Source organism: Meriones unguiculatus, chromosome 6 (genome assembly GCF_030254825.1).
Source record: "Meriones unguiculatus strain TT.TT164.6M chromosome 6, Bangor_MerUng_6.1, whole genome shotgun sequence".
NCBI lineage: Eukaryota > Metazoa > Chordata > Mammalia > Rodentia > Muridae > Meriones > Meriones unguiculatus.
In genome coordinates this window covers 75,026,646-75,038,275 of record NC_083354.1, presented here as the reverse complement: position 1 = coordinate 75,038,275, position 11,630 = coordinate 75,026,646, and the positions used below count along the sequence as shown (strand labels likewise).

At 41.2% G+C, this 11,630-nt stretch overlaps 1 protein-coding gene across 1 annotated transcript in view; it reads right to left on the bottom strand.

Annotated features, from left to right (window-relative positions):
* Nucleotides 1-307: 307 nt before the first annotated feature.
* LOC132654713 (baculoviral IAP repeat-containing protein 1a-like) overlaps nucleotides 308-11,630 on the bottom strand; it is a 74,199-nt gene continuing 62,876 nt past the window's right edge. Inside the window, exons 15-16 of the mRNA XM_060385631.1 lie at nucleotides 4,051-4,215; nucleotides 308-1,036 (exon numbers count right to left, since the gene is read on the bottom strand). Coding sequence (XP_060241614.1) covers nucleotides 672-1,036; nucleotides 4,051-4,215 — 530 coding nt within the window. The 3' untranslated portion in view covers nucleotides 308-671. The remainder of the gene's footprint in view (nucleotides 1,037-4,050; nucleotides 4,216-11,630) is intronic.

Below are 11,630 nucleotides of genomic sequence, written 5' to 3'. Positions count from 1 at the left end.
GTTCTGGCTTTTTTACACTGATGTTCTTTTCCCCAGCCCATTCCTGTTGACCTTGCAATGGAGTGGTCTCTAATCTTTAGACAGGAGGACCACACAAGGACTGCCAAGGCACTGTTCATCATTGCTGCTAAGTTCAGTGAGGAACAGGCAGGCTTCTAGAAAAGTATCAGCAGCCTACACCTTTAATAAATATTATTTCATATGATGGTTAGTTATGCCTTTATTTTTTGTTAACTTTTATTAATTACACTTTATTCACTTTGTTTCCCCCATAAATCCCCTCCCTCCTCCCCTCTAATCCCACCTTACCCTTCTTCACACATGCCTCTCCCCAAGTCCACTGATAGGGACTCTCTTCTGATCCTAGTCTATTAGGTCCCCCTCTCCTCTCTTCTGATCCTAGTCTATTAGGTCTCATCAGGAGTGGCTGCATTGTCATCTTGTGTGGCCTGGTAAGGCTGCTCCCCCCTCAGGGGAAGGTGATCAAAGAGCAGGCTGATCAGTTAAGACAAGATCTTGCTATGTAACACAGGCTGGTCTGAACTTCTTGATTCTCCCACTTCAGTCTCCTAAATGCTGAAAGTACAGAGGAGTACCACCTTGCTTAGCTACAGTAAAATGTTTTAGGAAATCAGATATTTAAAACTGTCAGTAGCCTTCAGCTGCATCCTTCACTTCTGAACGACGGGAGAGAATGGCAGTACCCATTTCCAGAAGATAGTCAAGCGTTTGCACTGAGGGTGTCTTTCCTTCATAGCATTCATCACTTTCATGTCCTCTTCATCCAGGAGCCAGCTGAGCATCCCAAGCCTGATGAGGCTGGGCAGTCTCATCACACACTGGCTCAGAGCCTTGACAGTGGTGGCCTGAACTTGGATGCATTCTGAGAGATGCCTGCTGATGTTCAGCTCTTGCAGGTTTGGCAGGTTGTTGAGGGCTTGAAAGAAATGTCTGTATCCTTCCTCTGTAATATTATGATTTACTGAAAGATTTAAGTTCTCAAGTTTCTGGAAGCCTCCACTGGTTGCTACCTTGGCTAGAAAACAAAACATTTATGAAATGAGACTCCTGAGGCTGTCAATAATGGTGACAAGTTATTGGTACTACTCCCAACCATGACAATGAAAGTAGGAAATGGTCAACATGATGTTTTAGAGGTCATTCTTTGAAAGCACCAAACAGCTGCCTGGCCGATAGGGAATGACCTTGCCAAACTGCAAAGGGGAAACAGAAACCAGGAGGAAGTGCCAAGACATGTAAAAAAGAAACAAACAAACAAACAAAAACACTGATCTACCAGAAAGATCTTACAACTCTACATGTGCTTTGCACTTAGCTTGAAGATATAAAAGAAAACTAGAGCCATTAGGAAGGCAGACAGGTGGCAGGGATCAATAAATTGAATGACTGACTGATTGTTGGAATGACTGATTGATTTTTGTGGTGCTTGGGCATGACCTCAGGGCTTCACATAATCTAAATGAGTACTGCTGAGTACATCTCCAGTTTCACATCTAGAGATTTAAACACACCCTCTGGAAGTAATTATGGTGTAAATAATGGAATCTATCTCACATGGAATCATGCCCTTAGCTCCTCTTTTAAGGGTTAATCATGTGGGGCAGGCATGATAGGAGACCACCTTTAGGAAGATGGGTTCACCTTAAGATAATGTGTTTTTCTTCTTAGAATTTTTGAGCCCTAGTGCAGTATCCATGAGCCAAGTACAATCTATCTGGCTTCTGAGGTGCATCTCAGAAAGGTAATCCATTTCTTTTTCCTCTCATGCTTTTCTTTCAGATCCTGGTCAATCTGAAAGATGTTCCTCAACTCCTCAAATAAATTGGTGCAGGATATGTGATTCCATTATGAACCCCATAATTGTGAACTGTAAAACCCTGTTTCCTTTTTCATTTGGTTGAGCTGAGAGTACCTGGCCTGACCCCCACCCCCCAAAAGCATTGGGCATAACAAGCCCTATCACACACCTTTAGTCCAAGAGATTTTTATTGTGAACAGGTGATTATGGTGTGGTTCACCCAGCCCTAACACACACCCTTAATTCAAGAGCTTTCTGTACACCAAATTTAATAAAGTTAACCTTAGATCAAAAGGCAGAGCAATAAACAAGCTCATAGTGATTAAAGAATAGGAGGGACTTTGCATTGAGGGGTATTTAAAACAGTGTGGAGACATAGAAAGGAGCTATTACATCAAGCTCTAGCTTTAGCTTAGGCTTCAGCTCCTCAGCTCCATGGCTTTGGGGCTTTGAACTAGCAAGCCCTCAGCCTTGGGATTTTTGGCCTTTGCTTCCTGAGCTGCCACTTGAGCTAGTAAACCTTTTGGGTTTTTCCATCCAGACCTGAGCTGAGAAGGAATGTCAGCTGGGTCCTTTCTCTGCCTCTCTGAGCTAGTAGGTTTTTATCCTGGCATCTGGCTCCTGAGTCTTAATTGGTAAAATTTATTGGTAAAAAATTGTTTATAACAACAGTTGTCAGGGACCACCTGTGGAAACTCACCGACTTGCCTCAACTTGCCCGTTCCCTTACCTGCGGTAAACATACTGCTTGGCAGCAGCAGAGATATGCTCACAGAACCGTGACTTATCACAAGATGTCTCAGGTCCCTGGCTGAGAAGAATCTGTAACTTTTCACCCACCCTACTTCCTCATCCTGAACCCTTTATAAAAGCTGATTTTGCTCAGTAAAGTTAATCATTGACAAGCACCTGTTTGCTTGGACTCATTCTTTTCTCTCGTCCATCTTTTCACAGGATCAGATAATCTTCTATCCCCCGAATAACAAGCTCTGCTGGCCGGAGCAAACAGTAAAGCTTTGGATTTTATTACCCATGAGAATCATCAGAGTAGCCAAACTACAAGGGATTGACAATATTTACTGGGGATAGAATGTCAACCAACCTCTGTTGAAGGTAAAAGCTACCACAACACCATGGAGAATTTTGTTCCTGTTTCTTTGTTTGTGATCAGTCTCCTGTGACCCAACCTGGCCTTGAACTTGCTATTTAGACAAGGAACCCTTGAACCTCCTCAAGTGTAGGATTACAAACAAGTACCACATCTAAGCAAAAAACATGGTTTAATTAATATATGTGAGGTATCTCAGAAATTCCATCCCCAGTAATACCCAACATGTATATTTTATAAGAATGCTCTTAGAAGCACTTCACAGTAACCAGCTACTAGAAACAACTCAAGTGCCCAGTGAATAGACACACAGAGGACACATGTGGTCAAATCATGAACAGATGCATAGCAGTGAAATCAATGCACTATGGTCATATGTATTATTCTGAAATAAGGTACAAACACAATTTTTGGTGAAAAAAGACAAAACATTGCCTATCTTATAGAATTCCCTTGTGTGAAAAGTCTAGCTGCAAATAAAGCTACGATGAGAGAGAGAGCAGTGCAGTGGTCATTTGTGTATGGAAGTGGAGGGCGCTGTTCGAGAATGGATACAACTTGGGCTTTCAGACACTGGGGAAGCTCTGTGCCCTAACCTGGTTCATTGCCACACTGACTTAGATGGCAAATGTTTCAGTAACATGGACAGGAAAATGGATGCAGCTTTATATTTCAAGTTGCTACAACTTGTTTACATATTGCCAGTATCCAGTTGACTAAAAGGGGATATGGCCAGATATATGAAGCAACAAGTGTGGAGACATAGATTTTACCCGGGTGTGGTTTAGTAGCAGAACACTGATCTGGTGTATGTGAAGTACTGAGTTCAATCCCCAGCACTGGGAAAACAAACCACAGCCTGAACACTTCTCTACCTCCACTCCCTTACCCTCCTATCTTGACCACCTCTAAAGACAAAAAAAAAAAAAAAAAAAGGAGAGCATTGACTTTCCACTGACCAAGATAAATCTAAATTTTCCAAAGGGCCTAAGAAGCAGCAGCATGATAGTGCAAATGAGGAATGCTTTGGAAGCCTTTCTCAGGTCTAGACATTTGCAGCAGGTAGCACCGGGGATACCACTGCTTATACATGGGGGAAACCTTTTCTCTGAGGGAAGCTCACCAATTTCCATCACACTGTTGTCATCCAAGGTGTGGTGAAAAGCAAGAACTCGGAGACGCTGAAGCTGTAGACACTGCTGGACAATCAGTCTGGCCACTTGGTGAATCCCGTTCCCAGTGGGAAGAAGCAGTTCCTCCAGGTTCCTGAGAGAACCCAGAGCCAGTGCTGTGGGAGACACAACAAAGCCATCCTCTGTTGCTGTTCCATCATGAGCAGCTGTGACCTAGACATTCTGCACTCTAGGAGGCCCCACCTAAGAGAGGCCCTCCTCATCACTGCCCTCTCAAAGAAGAAGAGAAAAGGGGTCAGTGTTCCAAGATATTTGATCACACTGTGAACCCTGAGCTTGTGTTGTTTATCAAAATATCCTGTTTCTACTTGTGGTGGGGCTCAGCCTTAGCACACACCTTTAATCCAAGAACTTACTTGAACAGGATTAAATAAAGTCAACAAATGTTCAAGAGGTGGAGCAAGCAACCAGTTGATAGGGAGTAAATGTAGAAAAAAATAGTAAGAAAAGGCAGAAGGATGGATAAAGAAACACATGGGAAATAGAAGGGTAAGACACTGAGTTTTGAGGGGCTTTTGAGATGGTGTTGGGAAAGAGAGTTTCCCTTTGTCACATAGGTTGAGGAGGAAGGTTAGCTGGATACTTTCTCTGCCTCTCTCATACAGCAGCCTTTTTAAATTTTTTTTACCCAAGCATCTTGCTCCTGCATCTTTATTGGTGAAATTGAGTGATTGAAATTTGTTTTATATATCTATATATCTATATCTATATATATATATATATATATATATAGTGCTTCAACACATGGCACAACCACATGGCATGGGCAGGGAAATTATGCCAGTGCAGACAAACTGAGAAGCTGTAAGATTTGTTAAGTCACCTGGAAGTTCTCAAAGAAAGAGTTAAGATGGGAAATACCATAATACAAGGTGCTAGGAACCTACATAATCTTGCTTTAAATGGCTTTAAAACAACAGCAGTAAATGAAAAGATAAATGACTTAACTGAGATTGACATAATTCAGATTATAATTACACCAGCCTAGCAATTAATATTTTATCCTTAATAGCCATAGTAGATTTTTGTACCCTCTCAAAGGAAAAAAAGAAAACGAGAGATATAGGGAAAATAAAAATATCAAAAGTGGACTAATAGGATACAAGCCTTAGAAGAAAAATTAGAGATACTTATAAATAAAAATGAGAACAACACTCAGACAAAGACAGAGACATTTAGATAAGAACTTACTGTGCCACTGCATGATGAAACTGAAGAGGGGCAGCTTAAATTTATTAGAAAACCAACCTTAGATTATACAGTAGCTATACAAAAGATGATGACATCCCCAATGTTCTGAGGAAGTTAAATGGAATCTTATAGGCATATTGAATTTGAGATTTAAAGAAGTAATCATTTTATTTGGTATGCATTCATCCTATGTGAAGTAAATATTAAAGTTATTGGCAACTTTAACAGAATTATCCTTTGTCTGGAAAGATTTGGCAACAGCAATATTAGAAGCCAGTTCTCAGTTACAATGGCAAACATGGTAGAAAGAGGAAGCTAGGACTATAAAACAATGATATAAGACTAGATGTATTGGAGGAGGGGCAAGATGGCAGTGCCTGGAGGACTCTCATTCTGAGCAGCAGCAGCAGGATCAGCACAGTGACCATCAATCAGAACTTGCAGCCATAAAACACAGTCATTGTGTTTCCCAGGTGAGAGGATACTCCATGGTTGGGGATTCAATCAGCTTTTAACTCACCTGGCTAAACCGCTGAAGAGATCCTGGTTCTTTCAGATGCTTGGCTGCTGGCCGCCAGCCCCAGCCCCAGTCCAGAGCCACAGCCAGTGTCTCTGGTCATGGTCCCAGACTGAACCGTGTGCACCACACTATCAGAGACTGGAATTTTCAGTGGAGAGATAACCCCACGGTACAGGAAACGATTGGGACTGACCTTAGGTCACTCAGACATACCCTGGAAAAGACTCGGGTTCCACAGGCGCACCAGGAGCCAGCCTGGAGCCAGAGCTGGGGACCCAGGCTCGGGGACACAGAGCCCTGCCTGCCTGTGCGCCTGATTCGCCACCTCAGATAGAACTGTGGGCACCAGGGCACCAGTGAATGAGTTTCACACAGGGATGGAAATGGCTGGTCTGATCTCAGAGCACTCAGCCGACACCCCCACCCCGAAAAGGTCTCTGGAAAATTACCCAGTTTAGGCAGACGCCCAGGCTCCCAAAGCCCAGAAAGGCAGACACAAGCAGTTTCTGCCCGCCAGAGAGCTGGCGGAGACTGAGCCGCCATCACTCAGCTGTGCTCCAGACACAGGCAGTTTCTGCGGCCAGCTAGCTGGCAGAGACTGAACAGTGCACACCAGGGCAAAAAAAGATACTGGGAGTCCCTGTCTCTAGAGAATGCACAGGGAAGGAAGGAAACTGTACTGACTTAAATCACCCAATCCTTCCTTGGAAAAAGTCTAGCAGACCGACGGGGCCGAGTCGCCATCACTCAGCTGTGCTCCAGACACAGGCACAAACAGTTGTGCATGCCAGATGTCCAACTGTGTCACAGCATCTGATCATTAAATTTGCAGCAAGAAACACAGAAACAGGGCAGCTGTCCTTAGGACTTCCCTGGGTGAGAGGAGAACCCTCTCGACTAACAAAGACCACAGTTACCACTCAATTCTCTATCCCTGAGGTGAGCAGCAGCAACTCCTGAAAAAATGCCAGCCATCCAGGGACTATACCCAAAAAGCTGAGAAGACATCCTTCAGGAAAAACCAGCTTTCTGCAAAGGGGATTCTCTTCACCACAGGATCCCCAGGAACCACCAGAAAATAACCCCAAACACCTAAGATAGCACAATGGGTAGAGGCCAGTGTAGAAGCTCAAGCAACAAAAGACAGAGCAATATGGCATCTCCAGAACCCAGTTACCCAGGGGCAAGTAGCTCTGGACACCCCAGCATAACTGAAATACAAGAAGATGACCTAACAACGATGCTCATGAACATGACAACAGAGGAAACAAATAAGATACGAAAAGACATAGAGGAAGATAAACTCAAACAGAATATTGCCATCCAAAAAGAAACAGAGGAAGCTGCAGACAAACAGTTTATGGCCTTTAGAAAGGAAATGCTTAAAGCACTGAATGAAATAAAAGAAACTGAGTTGAAAGAACTAAAAGATAAACAGGAAAGTACAATCAGACAGGTGAAGGAAGTCAACAAAAGAACTCAAGACCTGAAGATAGAATTGGAAAAATTAAAGAAAACACAAATGGAGGAAATAATGGAGAAGAAGAATCTAGGGAAGAAAACAGGAACTACAGAGGTAAGCATAACCAACAGACTACAAGAGATAGAAGAAAGAATCTCAGGTGTAGAAGATACAATGGAAGAAATCGATGTATCTGTCAAAGAAAATGTTAAATCCAAAAAATTCCTGACACAGACCGTCCAAGAAATCCAAGACAATATGAAAAGACAAAATCTAAGAATAATAGGTATAGAGGAAAAAGACTCCCTTCTCCAAGGCCCAGAAAATATTTTCAACAAAATCATTGAAGAAAATTTCCCTAACTTGAAGGAGAAACCAATAAGAATACATGAGGCCTACAGAACACGCAACAAATTTGACCTGTAAAGAAAATCCTCCCACCACATAATAATCAAAACAGTAAGTATACAGAACAAAGAAAAAAATACTAAAAGCCGCAAGGGAAAGAGGCCAAGTAAATATAATGGCAAACCCATTAGAATCACACCTGACTTTTCAACAGAGACTATGAAAGCCAGAAGGGCCTGGACGGATATCATGCAGACCCTAAGAGAAAACAGATGTCAGCCCAGGCTACTATACCCTGCAAAGCTATCAGTCCTCATAAACAGAGAAAACAAGATATTCAATGACAAAAACAAATTTCAACATTACCTACACACAAATCTATCATTACAGAAGACACTGGAAGGGAAAATACAACCCCATAAAATTAGCTTCTTTCAAGAAAACACAGGAAATAATTAACCTTACTACAGTAAAACAAAAAGCAACCAAGCACACAACCTGATGACCATAGCCAACATCAAAATCAAGGGATCTAACAGCCACTGGTCATTAATCTCTCTCAACATCAATGGACTCAATTTTCCAATAAAAAGACACAGATTAACAGAATGGATGTGTAAACAAAACCCAGCAATCTGTTGCATACAAGAAACACACCTAAGGCACAAAGATAGACATTACCTGAGGGTTAAGGGTTGGAAGACGACTTTCCAAGAAAACAGACCCCAGAAACAAGCAGGAGTAGCCATTCTAGTATCTTATCAAATAGACTTTCAACCAAAATTAATAAAAAGAGATGGGGAAGGACACTTCATACTCATCAAAGGAAAATTCCACCAGGAAGACATCACAATCCTGAACATCTATGCCCCAAATACAAGAGCACCCACATTTGCTAAAGAAACATTGATAAAATTTAAACCACGTATAGATACCCACACATTAATAGTGGGAGACTTCAACACCCCACTCTCAACAAAGGACAGGTCAACCAAACAGAAATTAAACAAAGAAACAATGTCTCTGACAGAGGCCATGAATCAAATGGACCTAACAGACATTTACAGAACTTTACACCCAAACACGAAAGAATTTACCTTCTTCTTAGCACCTCATGGAACCTTCTCCAAAATCGAGCATATAGTTGGTCACAAAGCAAGCCTCAACAGATACAAGAAGATTGAAATAATCCCTTGTATCTTGTCTGATCACCATGGAATAAAGCTGGACCTCAACAATAACAGAAATAGCGAAAAGCCTACACACACATGGAAACTGAACAACTTGTTACTAAATGACAGCTGGATCAGGGAAGAAATAAAGAAAGAAATTAAAGTCTTTCTAGAAATCAATGAAAATGAAGACACAACATACCCAAACTTTCATTGTGGGACACAATGAAAGCAGTGTTAAGAGGAAAGTTCATAGCACTAAGTGCCTTCAAGAAGAAATTCGAGACAACTCATTCAAGCAACTTAATGGTTCACTTAAAAACCCTAGAAAAAGAAGAAGCAGACACACCAAGAAGGAGTGAACAGCTGGAAATAATCAAACTCATGGCTGAAATCAATCAATTGGAAACAAATAAAACAATTCAAAGAATCAATGAAACCAAGAGCTGGTTCATTAAGAAAATCAACAAGAGCGATGAACACTTAACCAAGCTAACTAAAGGCAGAAAGACACCACCCAAATCAACAAAATCAGAAATGAAAAGGGGGACATAACTGCAGACACTGAGAAAATCCAAACAATCATTAGGACTTACTTCAAAAGTCTATATGCCACAAAATTTGAAAATCTAAATGAAATGGACAATTTTCTTGATTGATTTGACTTACCAAAGCTGCATCAGGACCAGGTAAATCAACTAAATAGTCCTATATCCCCCAAAGAAAGAGAAGCGGTCATCAAATTCTCCCATCCAAAAAAAGCCCAGGACCTGATGGTTTCAGCGCAGAATTCTACCAGACCTCCAAAGAAGAGCTAACACCAATTCTCTTCAAACTATTCCACAAAATAGAAACAGAAGGAACATTACCAAACTCATTCTATGAAGCCACAGTCACCTTGGTACCTAAACCTCACAAAGACTCAACAAAGAAAGAGAATTTCAGGCCAATCTCCCTTATGAACATTGATGCAAAAATACTTAATAAAATACTTGCAAACCAAATCCAAGAACACATCAAAGATATTATCCACTATGACCAAGTAGGCTTCATCCCAGGTATGCAGGGGTGGTTCAATATATGTAAATCCATCAAAGTGATCCACCATATTAACAAACTGAAAGAAAAAAAAAGCACATGATAATCTCCCTAAATGCTGAAAAAGCATTTGACAAAATCCAACATCCATTCATGTTTAAAGTATTGGAGAGTTCAGGGATACAAGGCACGTATCTAAACATAGTAAAGGTGATATACAGCAAGCCTATAGCCAACATCAAACTAAACAGAGAGAAACTTAAAGCAATCCCACTAAAATCAGGGACAAGACAAGGCTGCCCACTCTCTCCATATCTCTTCAACATAGTGCTGGAAGTCCTTGCTAGAGCAATAAGACAGTTGAAGGAGATCAAGGGGATAGAGATTGGAAAAGAAGAAGTCAAATTATCACTATTTGCAGATGATATGATAGTATACATGAGTGACTCCAAAAACTCTACCAGGGAACTCCTACAGCTGATAAACACCTTCAGCAAAGTGGCCGGATACAAAATTAATTCAAAAAAATCAGTAGCACTCCTGTATACAAAAGACAAAAGGGTTGAGAAAGAAATTAGGGAAACAACACTCTTCACAATAGCCACAATTGCCTTAAAGTACCTTGGTGTAACCCTAACCAAGCAAGTCAAAGACTTGTATGAAAAAAATTTCAAGTCTCCGAAGAAAGAATTAGAAGAAGATATGAGAAGATGGAAAGATCTCCCATGCTCATGGCTTGGCAGGATTAACATAGTAAAAATGGCCATCTTACCAAAAGCAATCTACAGATTCAATGCAATGCCCATCAAATTACCAAAACAATTCTTTACAGACCTGGAAAGAAAAATTCTCAACTTCATATGGAATAACAAGAAACCCAGAATTGCTAAAACAATCCTCTACAATAAAAGATCTTCTGGAGGTATCTCCATCCCTGATCTCAAGCTGTACTATAGAGCAACAGTTATTAAAACTGCATGGTATTTTTGGTTGTGAGCCTAGCCTTTAACGGCTGAGCCATCTCTCCAGCCCTGAGTCCTCTCTGTCACGAACAACTCCACATTTGGCTAAGGCCGAGGATCTGGCTTGCTTCCATGTATGTGGACCTATCTGCATTGCCCCTGTGGCACGCCTGGGTTGGCTACCCAGAGGCTATTTAAGCTGTGGGCTGGCTTTCCCCGGGGTCCGAGGATTGTTCAATGTTCCTAAATAAACTGCATTGAAAAAAAAATAAAAAAATAAAATAAAAGAAAAGAAAAAACAGGAAAAAAAAACTGCATGGTACTGGCATAGAAACAGAATGGTGGATCAATGGAACCGAACAGAAGACCCAGAAATAAACCCACAGACTTATGGACACCTGATCTTTGACAAAGACATTTTTTTTTCATTCCATACAATGAAAAAACATAGCATCTTAAACAAATGGTGCTGGTACAACTGGATGTCTACATGTAGAAAAATGAAAATAGATCCATACTTGTCACCCTGCATAAAACTGAACTCCAAGTGGATCAAAGACCTCAACATAAAACCAGACACATTAAATCGGCTAGAAAAAAAAAGTGGGGAATACCCTAGAACTCATTGGTACAGGAGAGAACTTCCTGAACAGAACACCAACAGCACAGGCTCTGAGAGCAACAATCAATAAATGGGACCTCCTGAAACTGAAAAGCTTCTGTAAAGCAAAGGATACTGTCATCAAAACAAAGTGACTGCCTACAGATTGGGAATGAATCTTCACCAACCCTTTATCTGACAGAGAACTCATATCCA